This window comes from Ursus arctos, unplaced genomic scaffold, assembly GCF_023065955.2.
Source record: "Ursus arctos isolate Adak ecotype North America unplaced genomic scaffold, UrsArc2.0 scaffold_21, whole genome shotgun sequence".
NCBI classification, from domain to species: domain Eukaryota; kingdom Metazoa; phylum Chordata; class Mammalia; order Carnivora; family Ursidae; genus Ursus; species Ursus arctos.
In genome coordinates, this window is record NW_026622886.1 from 6,205,531 (window position 1) to 6,226,812 (window position 21,282).

General features: G+C 56.8%; 1 protein-coding gene across 4 annotated transcripts in view; it reads right to left on the reverse strand.

Moving 5' to 3' along the window:
- TOM1 (target of myb1 membrane trafficking protein) overlaps window positions 1-21,282 on the reverse strand; it is a 39,538-nt gene that overhangs the window by 8,959 nt on the left and 9,297 nt on the right. For all 4 annotated transcript variants that reach the window (XM_026499716.4, XM_026499714.4, XM_048217919.2 and 1 more), the window contains exons 2-11: window positions 13,983-14,067; window positions 10,931-11,009; window positions 9,918-10,067; window positions 9,489-9,623; window positions 9,233-9,376; window positions 6,503-6,619; window positions 4,130-4,263; window positions 2,407-2,440; window positions 1,987-2,080; window positions 997-1,117 (exon numbers count right to left, since the gene is read on the reverse strand). In XM_026499716.4, the coding sequence (XP_026355501.2) occupies window positions 997-1,117; window positions 1,987-2,080; window positions 2,407-2,440; window positions 4,130-4,263; window positions 6,503-6,619; window positions 9,233-9,376; window positions 9,489-9,623; window positions 9,918-10,067; window positions 10,931-11,009; window positions 13,983-14,067 (1,093 nt within the window). The remainder of the gene's footprint in view (window positions 1-996; window positions 1,118-1,986; window positions 2,081-2,406; window positions 2,441-4,129; window positions 4,264-6,502; window positions 6,620-9,232; window positions 9,377-9,488; window positions 9,624-9,917; window positions 10,068-10,930; window positions 11,010-13,982; window positions 14,068-21,282) is intronic.

Sequence of the window (21,282 nt, forward strand, 5' to 3'; positions counted from 1 at the left end):
AGTGGGCAGAGCTGAGCAACCCCACGGAGCCAGGCTAGCTGCAGCCTATCCGATTTGACCTGCACGTGGTGTGGCTAGGGCATCCCTGGGCCCTCGGAGGCCCACTGACAGTTTCCAAAGACAGGGCAAGGTGGGGAGGCCAAAAGCCATTCAAATGACCAGAATGACCACTGGGGAGCCAGGGGCAACTGCTGAGGGAATCCCTTAACCTAGAGCTTTCCTTGGCTGTAAATCCTGGCTGCCCACAGCTCAGTCCTGGGTCCTGAGAAAAGGGCTGAGAATACCAAGCAAACTGCTTCCCCTGAAAAGCCTTTAGGGGGAAAGTCTCGAGAAGTTGAGGCAAGGGGCTGGCCTTGGCTGCTGAAAGCACCTCCCTGAAAACACTGTCCCCAGGAAAGGACAGAACCCCAGCTCTGGTGCAGAGGGTCAGACCCGAGTAGAGCAACAGGGACTTTTGGGGAAAGTTAAGGGTGGCTAGGGATCATGAGAAATGACTAGACAAGTCCCCGAGGTTTTATCAGGGATCTTCCCTGCCGGCCCTGGAGGGCGTGGTGTGTGGCCTACAGTGTAGCAGGGAGACGGGGCGGCCTGGAGATGCTGTTTTGGAACCAGTAACGCTGGGCTCGCAACCTAGTGCTGCCAAACATCAACGGCCTGACTTGGGGCAAATGACCCAGCCCCTCAGTGCCTCGGCTTCCTCCTCTGATCAGATTATGTAAGATTCTGGTGCACAGTTGCTCATAAAACCACAGGGGTCCCTTCCCCCACCCAGGCCTGCCTGTGGGGCATGAAGTCTGCCTCTTGGCCACAGGGCTCTCCGGCCCATGAGGGACTGATCTAGGGGTAGGAACTCTGCCATCCTGAGGGGTTCAGGCAGGGGGCTGTGTGCCCTTCCACGTGGCGTGCCAAACAACCGGGTTCAGGGGCCCAGAAGGGGTCTGCCCTCACAGGGGGCAGCCCAAACTGCGGGGGACAGGGTGGGGCCGGGCCACTCACTCTTTTCGTTGGTCAGCCAGAGAGCTGCCCCGGGTCAGCGCAAACATGTCAAACTCGCCTTCCAGTTGGCCAGAGGCCTCCAGAGACTGCAGGCCAGCCCTCACGCTGCTGGAGCCCAGGTCTGCAGGGACAGAAAGGCACATGAAGGGTCCGCCACCTGTTCCTGCACACTGAACAGTGGCAGAGCTGCCAGGCCCAGGGACAATTCTGGAGAAGCAGCAGGGTCGGGGTGGGGCCGGTGCGGGTGTAGGATGGGGCAGGCCATGTGCCAGCTAAGGGACCGTGGGCACGTGACTTCCTCTCCCTAAGGTGGAGACACAGGCCCCCTCCCAGGGCAGCTGTGCAGAGGGCAGGTAACACGCTGCCTAGCACATCTGGCATAGTACACGGCTGAGCAGCAGGGGAGTGATTAGATGTATGGCTGAGTTTTCAAACAGCCCAGGAGTAGTGGTTCAGAGTGGGCTCTTGATGACTTCCTAGGGCTTGGCACAAGCAGGCAACCAGCAGTTGGGAGACTAATCACAGTGATGGTGACGGCAACTGCTGGCGTGTCTGGGGTGTGCACCCTGGGCCCAGTGCTGGTCTCAGCCCCCTTCTGTGTGTGCTTACCCAGTCCTCACGGCGACCTGTGAGGAAGGGCCCATTCCTGCCCGTTACACAGGAGTGAAGGGGGCATAGGATGCTCAAGGGACTAGCCTAGGCTCGCCCAGATGGCTCAGGTCACAGAGAATTCGGTGTCGAGGGGCGACCACAAAGCACTGGGCTTCTGAGGTCCGAGGGTGCTTGGGAGTTGCGGGCTGTGAGAGAGAGAGCCCCACGTGTTTGGTCCTGGGTACCCTGCCTTGCAGTGGGGTTCAGCCCAGCGAGGTGAGGTCTGGGCCTATGTTTTACTGCTGGCACTCCAGCTCTAACAGGAGAGCACCCCCAAAGTGCAGGGGTGCCCACAGCACCATTGTGTGCCCTCGGCCAGAACCCCCACACGGCACTTACTCATTCCCGCCAGCTGGGACGAGAGGCTGCCGGTGGCCGCCTGGTCAGGGCCCATGTCGATCAGGTCAGCCGCCGCCTCGGCCTCTCGTGGGGCCTGGGGAGAAGGGAGAGGCCGGTGTTGCTCAAGGATGTGCCACAAGGGCCCCAGCAGCTATGACTGGGAATCAGGGAGTCAGCCCCACTCCGCCTCGAGCTCAGCTGCACCCCCTGGGAGGCTGGGAAGACCCTGGGGCATCAGCTGGTGGCAGAGCCTTAGTTACCTTAAAGGAACAGTGACAGAAAAAGTGAGAAGGGGACTTCTCTCTGGGCCTGGATAAGAAGGCATATCCTATCAGGATGTCTGGGGAGGGAGGTGAGCACGGCCCGCCTCCTCTTTCCCATCAACACAGGCATGATGTGGTCTCAGAAAAGCGCCTTTACCTTGCCGGTCTGGCCTGTTCGGAACCGTTCAAACCTACGAAGACAGAAACAAGCTGGGTCAGAGAGACAGAGAGGTGCCTCAGCACAGCCCAGGCAGAGCTCTTCACACTGCTGGCCTCCACATCCACGGCAGTGAGTCACAATTAGGGGGACAGAGCCCATTTATGCCTGCTGAACCCAGGGAACTGGTAACAGCGCCCCTCGTTCACTTGCCAGACTGTCCCAATGTGAACGACCAATTATCTGGCCACTTGTCATGACCAGTAGTAAATGAACAAACAGAAATAAGCTAGAACAGAGAGGAAAATGGGGATGCACGGCACATGGCAAAGGCGAGTGCTATTTTATCAAACGCGTTTGGTGATTTGCTTACACACTTGTGTGCACATGTCAGTGGCTCTCAGAAGCGGTGTCTTATGCTGCTTCCTGGAGGCACTGGGACTAGCCTCCGACTAGCCTCCTGGCTGCTTGAGGTGACTGGAGAAGGCCATGGTCTGCTGAGGCCGGGCCCTGTCACTTACTGAGTGACTGGAGGTATGTCACTTCTGAACCTCAGCCTCCTGTCTATCACAAGGGGTGACAGCGGAACCTGCCTCCCAGACGCGAGGATCCAGCAAAGACCCTGACTGTGAGTAGAACCGTGAACTAGGAGGAAGCAGGCATATGTCAGGCCTGATGCCTGTGGGTGTCAAGGGGTCCTAGTCATCCCCAGATTGGGCCCTTGGGCCACCTCAGCCTACACCCCAAAATGGCAGAAAGGGACTCTTCTATTCCAGTAGGCCAGGGAGCAGGAAGGGCTGGGCAGACGTGGCCCACAGCAGGCCCCACCTCCCCTACTGCCGACTGACTCAGAATCACTTGGAGTCTGTTGCTGCAGAATGAGCAGAAATGAATAAAGGCTAGAGAAGGCTGCATAACTGTGTCTTGACCCAGACAGCCCTGGTTGCTAAGTGCTTACATGAATCACTGCGCGGACTCTTAGTCACCCCACGGGGCAGATACAGAGAGCCCGGCATCCCTTCTCCCTGCTTTGGTAATAGCACCTGAGTGCCCTCTGGGGAGCTGCTCTTCCCCCTTTCCTGGGATCCTGGAGCAACCGCCTGCAAGGGCCCTTCTTCCCTTCGCCAACTGGTGGGTCCCACAAAGCTGAGCAAATCCGTTTCTCCTGGGGAGCTGACTCTTGAACAGGATGACAGAAAGTGGGCAAGTGTCTGGGCCCCATTTCCTGATGGCCACACCCTAGGGACATGGTCCAGGAGTTTCCACCCTGAGACCCCGGAGCCGCCCTGGGATTTCTCTTTCCTGCTCTGCTGGCAGGACTCACTGTTTGAGTCTTCTTTGGATTCTGAAAACTCTCCTGTCCATAAAGACTATTCTCCTCATGAACTCTTTTCCTGCTTAAGTGAGTGTCGTGTAGTGTGCAGAGAGTCAAAGAGCCATAGTCATAACTGGCCCACGGCCCCGGAGCCAGGCAGCGGCGGAGCGAGCAAGGACAGAGCAGCCTGCATGCAGGGATGCGGCGGCAGGACACGCTCTGGCGAGGAGAGGAGAGGTGGCCGGCAGGCTGCGTGAAGCTCATGCCCACTGGGGAAGAAGAGAGCTGATGGTGCTCGGCCTGGTGTCTGAGAGGGAGGCGGGAGGAGGCCAGGCAGTGTGGACAGGGAGCCAGGGGAGGAAGCGGGCTGGGGCAGCTGGCCAGAGGCCAGGGGAGGGGGCGGGCTACCGTTCGTGGCGCAGGAACACATTGTTGAGGTTGTCGTTGACGATGAGCAGCTCCTCAGTGAGCTGCTCATTGGCGATTCGGGGGATGAGCTCCAGGACCCTCTGCTGCATGGCTCGGCACGTCCGGTTGAGCTCCTGCGGAGGGAGCAGGAGAGATGGCCACGGCCCTGGGGGCCAAGAGCGAGGCCATGGCCGGGGGCTGGGCTCCAGCCTCTGTGCCACCTTGGACAACGGGGGTTTCCAAACCGACTCCAAGCTCCACAGGACAGCTGCTGGGGTTCCACAAACACCCTCTGGATCCCACCTCCAGTGTCCTATGCCAATACTGAGCACACGGGAGACAAGCCACACACGAGACCGTGCAGCTGGCTTAACCTGGCTGTGTGCAGACCTCCCGCTGCCAGCTACCTTTGCTCGGGTGAAAAACCAACAGTGTCAGTGGTCGGTGGAACACACCGCAACTTCTCAGGGTGACTGGGATCTTTTCGTAACCAAAACATGAAAAAACCGAACCAGACCTCTCCAGCTATTATCTGCAAACCCCGAGTTTGAATTTTTCCCTCATTATTTTCCCTAATTTTTAAAAAAGATTTTATTTATTTGAGATAGACAGCAAAAGAGACAGAGAGCGCCGTGAGCGTGTGGGAGCCAGAGCACAAGCTGTGGGGAGCAGCAGAGGCAGAGGGAGAAGCAGACTCCCTGTGGAGCACGGAGCCTGACATGGGGCTCGATCCCAGGACCCTGAGATCATGACCTGAGCTGAAGGCAGACGCTTAACCGACTGAGCCACCCAGGCGCCCCTTCCCTAATTTCTTTTTAAATACTTTTTACTTTGGAATAATTTTAGATTTGCAGAAAAGTGTCAAGGTAGTAGAGTTCCTGGGGCGCCTGGGTGGCACAGTGGTTAAGCGTCTGCCTTCGGCTCAGGGCGTGATCCCGGCGCTATGGGATCGAGCCCCACATCAGGCTCCTCCGCTATAAGCCTGCTTCTTCCTCTCCCACTCCCCCTGCTTGTGTTCCCTCTCTCGCTGGCTGTCTCTATCTCTGTCGAATAGATAAATAAAATCTTTAAAAAAAGAAAAAAGATAGTAGAGTTCCTGTAAACCCTTCCCTCAGCTTCTCCTTAGTTTGGTGTTTGTCAAGACGAAGATGTTAACACTGACCCAACGCTATGAACTGAACTGCGGACTTTCTTCCGTCTCGCTGTTCTCCCACTAATGTCCTTCTGCTCCAAGATCCCACTCTGCACTTAGTCGCCATGTCACTGACTTTTAATCAGTAAATTATATATTTAAACTCCTTCGGGAAAGAGAAAAAAATTAAAAGCCACAGCAGTGTAAGACGGACTCTTTCTTCAGGTACCGGCCACTAGGCGGAGAGGTGCCCGGGTCATGGTGTCAAGGTGCAGAGTCGTCTACACTTTTCTCCAGTAGGCACCATGAAGACCAGACACTGCCCCACTAGTGACTCTGGTTCTCTTTTGGACCCTGTTACCCACCCCCTCCTAGAATTTCCTCATCTGCCTTTACTGGTGGGCAGGGCGGGCCCGAGTGACTTTCAACACCCCGTGGGGCCTCCCTTCTCGTCCTCCAGTGACCAAGCACACTTGTGGCTTTGTTCCCACTTCCTTCCCCAGCCCTTTGAAGAGTAGAAGAGCAGCAGCGGCAGCCAAGCTCCTGGGTTTGAATTCCAGTGCTGCTGCTTACCAGCCACATGACCCCTGGGCATATTACAGGCCCTCTCTCCGCCTCAGTCTGCTGATCTAGAAAACGGGGACAATGACTGCACCTACCTCTTGTGGGGTGTGGTGCGATCAGGTGAAGGAATGCACATCAAGTGTCTGCATCAGAGCCCGGGCACCGGAAGTGCTCATTATCTATGAGCTGTCACCACGGAAACCAAGTCACTCCCACCAGGTGACTCCTGGGCCTTGGGGTCCCCCAGCTTTCCTGGTACCTCTATGAACTGACCTCCACAGGTAGGGTAGGGCCTTTGGTGGTCCCCAGATGGGGATGGGACTGTGGGAATATCGTGTGACACGTGGAGTGGAAACCCGTGGCTCCCACTGGCCCAGGGGCCCGAGAGCCTTTTCCTCCCAAAGCCGGGACTGCTCTTACACCGGCCCGCTAAGCTCCCTACTCTGAGAGGGGGAAATCAGAACAATCTTACAGATGACGAAACTGAGGCAAGAGGAGCTATTTTGTTCAAACCAGGAAATGCCAGAGCCCTGAATTCCAACACGATGGAGTCCAAAGTCCCTCGTTTCAACCTCTGCCACTGTGAACACGGAGTTCCAAGCAAGCCACGGCTGGGGAAGACACGTGTGTGGGCAAGCGCGCGGGAGGTCACCTGGGGGCGGACGGGACTTGCTCACCTGCAGCAGCTCCAGGTCTGCAGGCTCTGCCTGGGTGGGCACCAGCTCCGTCAGCATCTCCGACATCACCCGCACGTTCCCACTCACCATCTCGAGCTCACTGCGCAGCTTCGCGATCTGAAACACACGGTCGGTCCTGGTGAGCGAAGCCCGGGGTCCAGAGCCATGATCACTAGCGAGGAGAGCCTGGTGCCAGGAGCTGGGGTCGGGGGGGTGGAGGGAGCACCCAGAGGAGCCGACCTGCCAGTACCTTCTAGGCTCCTGAGCCACAGCCCTGCACTACGAGGCCTGTGCTGGGCTGCCCCCAACCCCCGAGGCCCCCTCACAGAGGTGCTACCAACTGTTACCATCTCCAAGCTGGGGAGCCTGGTTCAGGGAATGCCAAAAGCAGTGGAGCTGAGAGTAAATGCACCACAGAGTACGGCTGGAAGGCGCCAGCATCTCCCGGGTCCCCGGCGGCAGCTAACGAGGCCCTGGAGGGCAGGCCCGTTTCCCACTCTTCGTCTCCTAGGACAGCAGGATTTTTACTCCCCTCTCCTGTCCTGTGAGGACGGGATTTGGTCTCGCTCTGGGCCCGCTCCTCCTGGTCTGTTTTGGTGTCCTGGGCTCTTCCAAGGGTGAGACCCAGTGTCACCCCCACCTTGAGTATGACAGTGACATGTAGCACTGGTTAAAAAGACATTAGCAGGTCTTCAGAGATCAAAGGGTTCCAAGGTCTTGGCCTGGGGAATCGGTGTAAACCAAGCCGCAGAGTCCCGACACAGGGAAGGTGGTGAGGGGCCACGGGTACAACGTCTTGTGCTGCGGGGCTCTGTGCGGTGCTTGGTCCCCTTAGGAGCACTGCAGATCCTGTGAATGTCCAGGAAGCAATCGGCACGGAAGTTCTAAAATGAATCCGGACAAGGAACCCTTTGCCATGGAATACTGCATGGAGCTAGGATCATGTGGCCTACATTCTGAGAAATGCATGTGACGTCACTGATTTCAGGAGTGTCACTATATAAATTCACGATGCCTGTGAGAGCAGCTACCATTTACTGACCACCTACTAAGTGCCAAGCATTTAACTTTTATTAATTAAACTTTACCACAGTCTTATGAGACACACACCGTTATCCCAGCCTTTACAGGTGAAGAAATGGGGAAGCGGACACAGGCAGTACATCCGCTGTGGTCCACAGACACATTCCAAACCCTGCAACATGTTCGGTGTGCTTGGCCTATCTAATGAACACTCTCGGTACAAATGAGTGGAAGAACTACTGACCACAAGCCCAGTGTGTCTGGGTCCGATGGGACCTAATTACAGTGGAGTCTGGGAGTGATATCACTGCATGCCTGAAAGCCTTAAGATGCCCCAGGAGACAGAAGGGGAGCTGGAAACGAACGCCTACTCAGTTTGGTTTTGCAAGAGCCTTCTGGCACTGGATGTAATCAGTCTTAATCCACGCAGATGCCAGACTTTAGGTAAGTTGGTTATCATAACCTAGTTACATAAATTTGGATCACAGGGTGATTTTACGATTTTTATATACCTTTAATTATTTGTCCAGTCAGGAAAACTTTTCTAGTAATACTTGTAAGTCTGGGAGGTGATTTTATAACTTGCTATAAGGTATCAAATACAGAAGTCTCTCTTCAGATGGGCTGGGGTGGGAAGGGCTTTTGGCAGGTTTGTTCATAAACCCAAATGAGACAGTGTAGGAGATCAGCAGGTGTGCTGTGGAAGGTCAAATTTGTTTCCATCACACACCTGTGTCTCTCTTGCCAGTACCTTCAGCAGCTAAGCTTTCAGACTTAGCTGAAAGGATGGCTCTGAAGTTCTTAACACGCCTCAAAAGTGGGCACCCCAACCACGTAAGGCCTCGACCTGCATCCCAACAGCATGGCTAAAATGAGAGCACACTGGGGCGCCTGGCTGGCTCAGTCAGAAGAGTGTGCAACTCTTGATCTCAGGGTTGTGAGTTCGAGCCCCACACTGGGTGCAGAGACTACTTAAACAAACAAACAAATAAATAAAACAAGTGCACACCCAGAGCACGCTGGCCATGGCGGTAGACGCCCCTTCTTGGGGCAGACAATCTCAGCAGGTGGCCTTGCCCCCCGGTTCCTGGCGGAAGAAACCGAGGGACAGAAGCTAAGTCAGTGGCCGTGAGTCTCTGGCGGGTAAGCCTGCAAAACTACTCAGAGAGCCCTGGGAAAACCTGCCCCAGACCCCCGGTCCCTGGAATCTCACACTACACCTCAAACCTTCTTCTTGGGGCTTGGTGGGCAGCATCATGGTGCAAAGGGAGGGTTTAAAAATTTTCTGTGTGCAGATGGTTTAGAACTGTTTTTAGCCAGAACCTCTGTTCAAATGGAATCTTATTTGAATGCATAAATGAACCCCACAAAGAAAATGGAGATGCTGTTGAAGAGGCTGCCTGCTGGGCACTCCCCACCCCCTACCCCATCCCGGGTGCTGCCTGAAGGGCTCCGCGGACCACACGGTTTGGAGAATGGCTGGCCGAGGTGCTGGACAGAGGCTCCTGGGAGTCAGGCAGACCTGAGCTTGAGTTCCACCACCATCTCTGATGAGCTGTGTGTGGCTCTGGGAAGTGAGTTTATCTAAGCCTCATCTTTGGAACAGGAAGAATGATACATACCCCATGGGGCTGCTATGTGGATGGTAATTTTCAGACTGAGAGGGGCCCTCCCTGACCCGCGTGGCTCTGACTCAGGCTTGTTTACCTGCTCAGGGGTTGGTGTGATGGGTGTGTCACTGGGTGTGGCCGGGATGGGCAGAGGGCTGGTGTGCTGGGTGGAGTCTCCTCCATGGCTGGCATCTGTGCCCACAGAATTCTGCCCTGATGCCTGCTCTGAGCTGAACACGGTCTAGACGGTAGAAAACTGGATCAGCAAGGCTGGGGGGCGGGTGGCTGGGGAAAAGCCAGGGTGACTCCCCCACCTTCCCTTCCCACTGCTCCCACCGGCTGTGTCTCCTCACCCTCTGGGGTGTGTGGATGGGCGACAGCATGTCCAAGTCAGTCATTGGGAATTCCAGGCCCTTCCTCCGCAGGTCCTCGTAGACGGCCACCACACCTGTCAAGTCGGGTGAGCTGCGGAACGCGTCAGCCCAGGACTGAGAGGGGACAAGGGGACACGGCCGGTAACCACTGCTCACCGTCTCCCCTGCGAGCCCACCTCCCCGCCCCCTGGAGAACAGAAATTCTCTCGTCGACTTGCTGGTCCTTAGACTATGGTGGCTGGACAGCCCCCCACCGAACCAGGCCTCCCCACACTCAGAACCTCCAGTCAGCGGACAACCAAGACGGCCCCACCCAAGAAACAGACGGAAGCACAGGGACACAGAGCAGCAATGGCGGGGGCACCTCTCTCCCCGGCCAGGGCCCGGAGCTCGGCCCGCCGCACTCACCTGGATGAGGTTGAGCACCTTGTCGTGCACGATGGTGGGTGGGTTGTTCTTGGGCAGGATGGTCCTCACCAGCACGCCCTCCACGAAGTCCTGGCTGGCCACCAGCAGGTGGAAGCGGTGCCCACAGTTCTTGACGCAGGTTTCTAAGACCTGGAGGCCGGGAGGGGCCCATGAGCGCTCATCTGCGGATGGGGGGGCGTCCAGGACGCCCACCCTTGCACTCTGCCTCCATCCCAGAGGACAGGCTGAGTACGGGAGGGGGTCCCTCAAGTGAGACCCTGGAACATGGAGAAGGGGGGACAGTGCCCCGATTCGGGGGCTGGTGTGCTGGCTAGTGGCCCCCTGGAGTGGCCGCGGTGCCTACAGAAGCCTGCCCTGATGCTGTTTCTGAGGGCACCACGGCCTGGAGGGAAGGTAGCTCTCCTAGTGGAAACCAAAGTTAACTTTCATAATCCTATGGTGACCCTGAAGCCCCAGAAAAAAGGCGCTGAACCTCCCTCCCCGATCCTACTCCCACATCCCAGCAGGAGGTGCCCTGCTCTTCCAGGGAGCCGGATTCACCGCATATGAGCCCTCTTCTCGTCTCCATCCCAGCCAAACCCCTCTGGCAGCCAGGTTGCCCACTCTCGCCTGGCTTGTCCTCAGCTGCTGGCATTTGCTTTATGCTCAGTTTTCAAGACCCCAAGTGCCAGTCAGCAGCACCCAGTGTGGCCTGCCAGGCTTTCTGCCCCACCAACGTCTGGCTTCAGTGAGCTTTTGTGTCACCTGGCAGGTCCTCTGGAGGGATGTGGGCCTCGGTGGGTCTGCTCCCCATGCCTACAGGCTGGAGAGAACTTTTCCAAATGGCCTCTCTTGCCACTCCGTGTCTGCCGACACTGTAGACAGGACAGCGCTCTGCCCACAGACTTTTCCTTCCCAGCCCTTGGAAGAGGAGCCGCAGGGTGGCTGGAGTCCTGCTGGGCCTGGGGGACGTGTGGATCTACCACGGATGGACGGATGGATGGGGCACTCACCGTGAGAGCCAGCATCACCTCGTGGAAGTTCTTATTCCCTACGATTCTCTTCTTCACTGCTCGGAAGGCATCTTTGGGACTGGGCAGAAGGGCAAAAGGAAAGATGGGCTGAGGAATGGAACCTTCTTAGCCAACATGTGGGGCTGCCTACCTAAGACCAGGAGGCACTGGAACACAGGGATGGCTTTTGTTTATCTGTCTTCCCTGTGTCCTGTTTCCTTTTGAACACACATGTTCTAATCACAACACAAACTGCCTGCCCCACCGAAGTCCTCAGTAGATCATAAATATTGGCAGAGATTCTCTGCGTGGACCCTGGGGCCCCTGCACCAGAATCCCCTTGTGGGGAGGTGTGAGGATGTGTTAAAAATGCAAAACCCCGGGCTCCCACCCTAGACCCCTGAACCAAGCTCTCAGGGAGGCCCCCAGGGGCGCCCTGTACATACTGAGGTTTAAGAACCAATCGCCTGCCAGCATAGAGTCCCAACGCCCCTTCCTGGCCACTTCCTCTCTCCACCCATCCTTCTATTCGGCTAAGTAGCCACACGTGCTGGCACTGTGCTGGGCCACGTGTTCCATGGAGACCCACATCTAGGTGGGAAAGAACACGGGCCTGCAGTCGGAGTGAGTGGGTGTCGGGGAGCGGGGCTCAGAGGAGTCCTCTCTGAGGAGGTGGTGTTGCAACTCGGTGTGAAGGACGAGATGAAGCCAGCTGCGGGGAGCAGGGGAAGTAGTTCAGGCAGAGATGGGAGGGACTGAGTGGAGGCCGTGTGCAGAGGCAGAGGGAGAGGCTGAAGAGGCCCAGTGGTCACGGAAGGGAGAGTGGATACACCTAAGCGCAGGGGGAGCCCTGAAGGCCTTGATGGCCGTCTGCTCCCCCTGCCCCATCTGTTGCCCATACCGCCTCACTCCTGCATCCTACCCTTCAGCACCGTACAGGTGAAATCAGTGTTGCCCCGACTGCTCTGGCCTAAAAGCGTTTGTGGCCCCCAACTTCCACAACTACCTGGTGAAGGCTCAGCTAAAATCCGCCTCACCCACGACTCTTTCCCAGCCCCCCATGTCCCTGGTGTGCACGGCCACACAGCACCCATCGGGGGCTGCCTGGCCAAAGAGGCCGCCTCCCAGAGGGGGGGATGGGGTCCCCTTTTGACAACTCTGCTCCCCAGGGCCCAGCACACTACAGGAGTGTGAGCAACATTTTCTAGGCTGGTGAGTGGCCCCTGGGGCCTGTCCTGCTGTCTGCCAGGCATCTTTCTGTTCAGTGCTGACCCCATCAAGGGCAGGTCAGGAAAGGCAGGAACCCGGACACGGGTCCCCCAACAAGAGTGAAGGCAGCAGGCAAGGTGGGGAAGAGCCATGGAGGCCTATCAAGGCTGTGACAGAGAGGACATGCACCATGGTCCCTGATGGGGTGGGCCCCTGTCCCAGAAGTGTGAGGGCAGTTTTCAACCTAATGCCCTGGGGCCCCTCCTCACCCTCAGGACTCCTCACCTGTGGCCACTTCAGCTCTCTAAAGGAACTTGTCTCTGCTTCTCATAGAGTGGCCCAGAGAAAGGGCATGGCATTGGGAATCAGAGGTCCCGGCTTAGGGGCCATTGCTGTGGGCCTCTTGCTTGTGTTTAGTAACCGGCTAGGAGCACAGAGCGGATGACAAGGAGGCCAAGGCGCGGTAGACCAGAGACTCAAGTTTAGATGACAAGCTTGGTGAGGCCAAGGGTCACATTTACTTTGCTCACTGCTGGGTCCCTAGTGCCTCACGCAGTGCCGGGAACACAGGACGTGTACAAATGAATAGCACGCACCTGAACCCAGCCGTGCCTGAGCCCCAGTTCTGCCAGCGTTTATAAGGGAGACAGGGACTTGCTTCTCTGAGGACGCCCGTGAAGCCCCCAGGCCTTCTCAGAGGCTCTGTGAGCATTTCTGCCCTCTATCTTCTATCGTAGTGGTCCTGCCACTGTCGTCTGCCCACCACTCTTCAGCTTCCTTGGAGAAGGCCAGGGGTGGTGCATGCGTCCCCTACTAGCTGCTTGGCAAGCCCACCATGTACCACTGGGGATGCTGGAAGCTGCCTGCTTCCAGCGGACCCCTCTCCCCACAAAGCACTACTGGGCTGAGAGCGACCTCGCAGGCCAACTGGATTATCCCAGTGAGAAACGGAGACAGAAGTGAGGTCTGCTCCGGCTGTTGATTCTGATTTTCCTAAACAAAAGCCCTGTCAGGCCGTCCTTCCCGATCACTGAGGTCTTCACACCACATCCCACCCTTCCTGGGTTTTCCTGAGAAGGACAGTGACCCTGCTTTCCCTGTCTGCTCCCCTCAGAACCCTGGGCTTATTGCTGGAAGAATCTAAAAGAGCTTTCCTTCTGAGGATAAAGACCTAGGGAGGTACAGTGACTTGCCCCAGGTCACACAGCTGGTCAGTGACAGCTGAGACCAAGAGCCCACTGCCACGATGCCTCCTCCACAGCGCGTGCCCTGGTGTAACCTGCGTACTGGAAATGTTCGGCAAAGGCTAACGCCTGTGGGCTCTCAGTTCTGCTCTACCGTCACTGCCTTTCAGTGTCTCTGGACCCAGATCTTAAGGAAATAAAAGTCTGTTCTTGCTCACAGAAAAACCTGGGAGTACCCCCTGCCCATTCCAGCCCACAGGATGCAGAACGGTGCTTGGGGCCATGTCCCAGTGCCAGGGGCTGCCAGCTGGCCTTGTCCCAGGAGGATGTGGCCCAGGTGACATGCTAAGAGGTCCAGTTGGCCAGGCTGCTGCTGAGAGACACACGTGGGCTGGCAGTCCCCAGGCGTGTCTCTCTCTCTCGTCTATTTCATGAGAGGGCTGGGTGGAATCTTGGTTCCCAAATGCCTAAAATGCCACACTGCTGCCTAGGGTGGGACTCAGATGATGTCTGTAGCCCTCCTGGCACCAAGGGCCACCAGGGGGTCTACCTGTGCGCCACAGGAGGGGGTGCGATGGGACTGCTCCGTGGCGGAGGGCAGGCGGGGCTATAGTGGGCCATGCCCATGCCCTACCCCCAGCCTCCCCTGTGGGCCTTACCCATCCTCTGTCTCATTGATGATGTCGCAGATCTCCATGTTGAGGGCCCAGTCCTCGCTCTGCAGGGAGCCATCTGTCGCCTTCTCTGTGGAGGAGAAACCACAAGTCACAGTGTAGGGGCATCCAGATGGACAAACTCAGCTGTGTGCAGGGGTGTGGTACAGGGCCAGGGCGGGAAGAGCCAGGGAGGAGGAGGACAACGGATACTTTCTGGGCACCCAAGAAGGGCCGGGCGCCATGCAAAAGGCTACCTACCTTGTCCCGTTTTGTCATTTAATGTGTTTTTGGCTTTAAGATTTAAAAGTATTTAAAAATACTTTATAGTATTTTTACTTTTTCAATTATGTTAAAATGCACATAATATTTGCCATCCCAACCACTTTTAAGTGTACAGTTCAGCGGCATCGAATACACTCAGTGTTGTGCAGGCATCGCCGCCAGCCATCCCCACCTCCTTTTGCATCTTCTAAATCTGCAGCTCTAACTCCCCATCTCCCCTCCCACAGCCCTGCTAACCACCACTACACCATCTTTTTTTTTTTTTTTTTTAAGATTTTATTTATTAGCAAGAGAGAGAGCATGAGTGCGAGGGAGGGGTAGAGGAAGGAGAAGCAGACTCCCCATTGAACAGGGAGCCCGATGCGGGGACCGATCCCAGGATCCTAGGATCACGACCCGAGCCGAAGGCAGCCACTTAACCAACTGAGCCACCCAGGCGCCCCCACCACTACACTGTCTTTGCAATTCTGACTCCCTAGATATCTCATGACATGGAATCGTACAGTACGTCACTTAAGTCTCATAGTAGCCACACTGAGGCCGGGAGTGTCACTGTCTTCTGACCACTGAGGTGGCCTCAGCTTAGTCTACCCATCCGATGAGTGGGGCCAGAAATCCAGTGGACCTGGCCTTAGGGTGCTTGTTTCTGACACGACACTATGGAGACAGTGTTTTGTTTTATTTTCGTAAATAGAACGTTCCTTCTCGACTCGGTGTTAATTTTTGGTAACCCTTCACACAGTTTACAGTGTAAACGGTTCCGAAGTGGCACACAACAGAGACAATCTATCTGCCTCCCCTGCCCCGGCCCCACGTCCTAGGGGCCCCACCGGACCAGTGTCTTTTCAAACCTCCCAGAGACATTCTCTACCTAAGAAGCAAAGGGCCCAGTGTAGTTGAAGTCTCGACTCCATTACCAGCAGCTGGCCTGGCCCTTTGCGCTGGTTTCTGTCTGAAGACTCGGAGGGCACCAGCCGCCCCGCAAAACTGCCCCCAGGGAGCGGCAATAATGCCAGCAAGGCATCTGCATGGTTCCTGCCACAAAACAGGTGCTCGGTAAGTGGCGGCGGTTCTTCCACATTGAGGTGAAGGTCGCATCACATAAACTTAGCCATTTTAAAATGTACAATCCAGTGGCACCTAGCGCACTCGCAGTGCTGTGCAATCATGACCTCCATCTAGTTCAGGTTGGGCCGAATCTGATAACATTTCCAGGCCCGAGTCAGCTAGAACATTCTTGAGGCTGTCAAGGCCAGGGTCACTCCCCTCTGCACCCTTCTAGAATCCATCCTCAGGCAGCCCAGTTTGTTTGTTTGTTTGAAGTAGGCTCTACGCCCAGTGTGGAGCCCAACGTGGGGCCTGAGATCAGACCTGAGCCGAGATCAAGAGTCAGATGCTTAACTGACCGAGCCACCCAGGCGCCCCATTAGATAAACTCCACCACAGCACACGCAGGCAGTCTGGTCCCCTGTTTTCTGGGGCCCACCTTCTACCACACGAGTTACCTCTGGCTGGCACGCACTGTAGCCTAGTTAGGACTCTGGGACAAGACGGGGCTGGTCAGTGTTTTAAGGTTCAGGGAGTAAGACCCTTGGTGTCCTGATGCTGGGCACTACCCAAGTCCCCCTCCATCACGGCCCTCTCCTCGGGCTCCCACACCTGGCCCTTGCCGGCAGTGTCCCCGCCAGCACGGTGCCGTCAGCTGTACACCAACAGCACCCGAGGGACCAGGCACGTGCAGCTCGTCATTCCACGTGACTGTACAGCCGTCCTGCACGGGAGCCATGTTCACAGGGAGAGCTGAGGGTCCGGGGGGCTAAGTGACCGCTCCCTTGCTGCACAGCTGCTCCTGTGCCAGGCCTGCTCCAGGCCCTGGGGATGGAAGCCATGGTGGACCAGACACATGTGGTCCCCACCCTAAGGTGTCCAAGGGGCTGAGGTGTCCTCTGAGCCCCAGCCCTGTGATCAGCCAGAGCCCTTTTCTAGCCGGGCAGGCAGGCCCACCCTGTGGGACAATGCCTGGGCTGGGCTGGCAGTCAGCTCACTAAAACTGTGGCTTCTGTGATGTGGGTTTTGAAACTGGCCTGACCTTACTGCCTTAGGTCCTGCAGACAGATGGACGCTAGGGGAGCTCAGGGCACAAGCCAGGCAGCAGCGCGGGGTGCTTTTCTCCCTAGACTATGGCTGGGGGGAGGGAATGAAGAGGGCTTCCTTTAAAAGGGTTGAAAGGTGGGCTCCTTCATCCCACAATGATGGCCTGCGTGTGGCTTCTTTGTGTCACACTCCCCACCCTTGGGGACCCACACACTTACTGAGCCACATGGGGAGAACTAAAAAGAGCCGGACAAGTGCCCCTCTGGGCAGAGGGAGCCAGGCTCCATTTTGGAGGATCTGGGGGATAGTGGGTGATCAAACATGCCAAATCTGCTACTCCTTCAGAAACCATGCCTCAGCGACCCCCAGTCACATGGGCCAGAAGACGGTCATCCCTGGCTTCCGGCCACAACGTTCTGCCCACTCCAGCTCCTGACTCTCCATCCTACCTGATCCCCTCTCGCCTTGTCGTCTGCCTCTGGCCAGCCACTGGCCTCTTCCTCGGCCTCTTCCCCGCAGACCACTGCCTCCGCTCCTCCTGCCTGGCTCCTCCCCCTCCATGCCCCCTGCTGCCCCAGAGTGAGCTTTCTGAAACCTGGAAGGGACCCTGTTCCTCCCGTGCCCCCAATCCTCCGAAGGCTCCCCAGCCGTCAGCCCGGCCCACATGTCCTTCCTCAGCAACGGTGCTTTAACTCCCCAGTTACAGACCAAGCGCCTGTCAGCTGTTCATACATGAACACAGCTGAATCGTCCCAACCCCACGCGGTGCGCGTCACTGCCCTCATCGAACCCATGAGGGAACGGAGACGCAGCAAGGCCACACAGTGGTCAGCAGGGGCCAGGGAGCTCTGCCATCCCAGAAACGCCCTCCTGCCCCCCTCCTCCTGGATCCCTCGCCCCACCAGCAGGCCTCTTGGTGCTTCCTCAACTAGACCCTCCCAGTGACCCCTGAAAACGAGGGGCACCTCTCTTCTCCTGGGGGAGGAACATTACGGTTTTAGAAGGGACTCAGGTCATTCTGGAAAGGCAAGCAGGCTGGTAAGGGGCAGCTGGGACATTTAGAAGCCAGAGGAAGGCCGAGGCAGGGAATCGGGTGGGTGCAGGAGGACCTGGAGCACAGGTCTGAGGCCTGCCTCGGCAGAGCTGCAAGTTCTCCAGGCCCACGTGCCAGCAGCAGGCAGAGCCATGCAGAGGACAGTTTGTTGGGGGGTAGGGTGGGAGTACGGGGGGGGGGGTTTCAGTTAGCCCAAACAGGGAGAGGAAGAGGAGGAAGCGGCAGAGGGGATACAAGATCCACCCTGGCCATCTCGGCAGAACAGTGTGTCCAGAGCGGGATGGGCACAGCCTGTGCCTCGCATGCCAACTCCCTGCAGGTGTGGGGTGAGTTTTCAGACGACCTGAAGGAAGATTTCCGTGGGGTAGGCATACTCCATTAAGGGCAGAAATGTAAACCCACAGGAATCTGGGGATGTCTGTTTTGTTTTTGTTTTTCACCACAGAAGTAACTCAGCTTGCTATTTTGGAAAGGAGCAAGAAAGACACTGGCAGTGGCTGCCAGTCCCAGGAGAATGAGCACCGGCTTCCCACCCTCTGGGCTGTGGGTGGTAACCTTCCAAGGTCCCGGGCAGCTGTTCTCTCGTCCCCAGCTCCTGAGGACGCCAGGCCCTGCAAACTTACTCCTGGGTTCAGGCTGTGGGGCTGCTGTCTGGGGCGGCAGTCCTGTGGCCGTGGATCACGGGCCCCCGTCTGCCTGTCCTCTCCGTGTCAGGCTGGGTGCAGACACCACCTCTCCGGGAAGGCTCCAGACAGTCTGCTTGGTGTGGTGACAGTGGCAGAAGCTTGGGAGTGGGACGAATCTAGCCCCTTGTGCTAACTCAGGGACCACAGGCCCACTCAGTCTCTGTTCTCACCTCTGTAAAACTGAGATAAGACAGCCGGCCTCACAGGTGCTGCGACTTTTCAGCCAGACAATGTGTGCGCAACGTCAGGCGAAGAGCAGTCCTGAGGAACTGCTAAGTACCATGACAGTGGCCTGGGCTGAGAGCCGGCAGGAGTGGCCGTTGAAGACACGCAAGCTCCAGGCCCTTGGCCCCAGCCTGCTCATTCTTGGGGGGCTCTGAACAGCTGGAAGACAGTGGCTTTCTCGGCTCCTTCCACTGCTTTGGACAAGTGCACGACTGCGGGTGCTCCGCGCCACGCACTCAAACCGCACTGACCATGTGCTCCCACGTCAGCCTTGGAGGGAGCAGCCTAGAGCCTTCTCCCCACCACCCTGCATGTTCAAACAGCCACCACGTCTGTGAATTCCAGCTGCTCAACGCATTTCTGAGTTGTCCCCAGTTCTGTCATCAGTGTGGCAGCTCTTAGGCCTTGTCACCGCCCCCGAGTCTGGACATCACCTCCACACTCTTCTCTTCAAACATAAATCCAACTAGTACTTTCTACCGTCTAAAAATTGACCAGGATCCCCTCACCCCCTCAACTGCCTGAGGGTCAAAAACCTGAACTCTTCAGGGCAGAGAGGGGCGTGTGGGACTACCCTCAGCTGCAACGGGCTGTCTTCTCCTCCCTTTGGGGCCTTGTTCTTGCATGCCTCTGGGCTTCTGCCCGGCATGCCTTTCTTCCGTTTGGTCAGGCGTCTGCATCCAGACGACGATGGCGACCATCACCGCCAGCGCACTCACTGGACACTCAGTAGGCACCGAGCATGGGCCTCAGCACTTCACACAAACCCCTCACCACAGCCTTAAGAAAGAGGATGAGGAACGTGAGGAGCCAGAGGTCCGTGGCTTGCCCACCGTCACACAGCTCATATACCGCAGCGCGGAGATGCAGACTCGGCGAGGTCTGGTTGGTTACCAACTCCGTACTCTTAACCGCTACTTTCGGGGCCTCTTGAACATACTCAACGCTTGTTGTCATCCAGGCACCCGGGGGATTCTGGTAAGCAAAACCAAGCAGGTCCTGCCCTCTGCACGTGCACGGCCCAGTGAGAGGCCACAATTGCCATGGCAAAGGGGACAGTGACACAGACAGAAAAGACTGGGCGCTGAGATAGGACAGGGTGTGAGATCTGATGTGCCGACATAGAGGAAATGAGCCGGCTAATCCCGGCTCATCTTTTAAGGCCCTACCCCAGTGCCAGCGCCTCAGTGTATCTGCCAACTGGGCAGACTGTGTCACTATGACCTGTACTGTCATCCTGCACTGCGACAGTACCATCATGAGTAATAGTGACAAAATGACTGGCGTTCACTGAATGTCGGCTTGTGCAAGCTGCTCAGTATACACCTTCTCTCGGGTCACCTCCTCACAGTCCCTACTATGGAGGAGACCGCTGAGGTCCACTGTCCGGAAGTGGAGGGGCATGGGGCTCCGAACCCCCGTGCCTCTCACACTGCTTGGGCCCTTCAAGGACGTCTCTACCCAGCTAGGGTGGACCCTGAGCTCTCAGGGGCCTCACCTCTGCTGGGACAGAGAGGAGAGGCTCGTTCAGTGTTTGTGCAAGGCCAGCAGCCCTCCGACGGCTTTGCCGCTCTGGCGCAGCGCTGAACACCTGTGCCTCCCCCCCCCCCCCCGCCCTGGCCCCACCTGCCCCGCTGCCACACACTGTGTTTCTCTGACTGTAAGCTCCCTTCCCCCCTTTGAGTCCCTCTCCTGTTGGGGTGGCTCTTACCAGTGATGACCTGCCAGAGCTCAGCTTGCAGTTTTTCCTTTTTCACTCTTCATGGTGTTTTAGGTTCAATGCAATGTGGCTTGTAAGCAGTGAGGGATGGCCTTAAAGGCCAACGACAACCCGCAGACCTGGTCCCACCCTAGGCTACGACCCAGTCTAGGGCAGGCTCAGACCCAGGGGAGAGAGATGGAACAGGAGTCAGCTGGCCGTGGTAAAGAAAACAATAATATGGCAGGTCAGCTCGAGTGGCTCCTACCGGCCTTCTCTCGAGACCCTACCCCAGCAAGGGCGTGCACTGCCACATTCCTTTTAGACCACATTTCCTGAACACCATCCTTCCATTGGAAGCACCACTCTCTAAGGTCTCTCAAAGGAACCACAGTGATCCCTCTGGGAACTTCCTTCCAGGCTTTACTGTCTGGGGGTTTTAAAAAACACATTTACATACTTTTTTTCAAGTGTATAATGGTATTATGGCTAAGGCTTCTTTGTTTGTTTTTAAATAAGAATCCTATTCCTTACCTTTTAGAGATATACTAAAATATTTATGGGTGAAATGATACGATGTTTGGAATTCGCTGTAAGTAATATCCCTCTCTGTTCGCTTCCCTGCTCCCTACCCATCCGCCATCTGCCTCCATCCCCTGCCTAGTGCCCCTTATCCCACCCACCCACCTACTTGTTTTCTGTACACCTTCTATCCAACCACCTCCCTCACATCCACCTGCCCGCCCTCCCACGACATTCTCAGAGCACTATTATTTGTCCGGCTCTGCAGCTGGTGCTAGAGAGGCAAAGCTGAAGAATGGAATCCTGGTCCTAAAGTGGTCGGGGATGACAGCTGGACAAACATTTTCAGAGCAAGTGACATGACCGAAGCCAGCTCAGGGTGCTGGAGAGCCAAGAGGTGGGGTGAACACCCGCAGAGGGAACAGGGAAGGTCCGAGCTGAGCACAGAGCACAAGGTGCCGGGCTGGACAGGGGAAAAAGGAGGCTTTTGGGAGAGGAACAGCATTTGCTGAACGAATGAACAAGTGATGAGTCATGGAGGATGTTGGGAAGAAGAGGAGAGAAGAGGGGATTGCAGGTCAGTCTTAGGCACTGGGGAGAAGTGACCTGAGGGAGGAAGAAAAATCCCAGTGGGAGGGAGGCAGTCAGAGGAGAAAGGCAAGGCTGCTGAGGTAGAGGGAAATGTGCCAGCGGCCCAGGATGGCCCATTCTCAAAGCTGGCATGGACCCGTGCCAAGACCC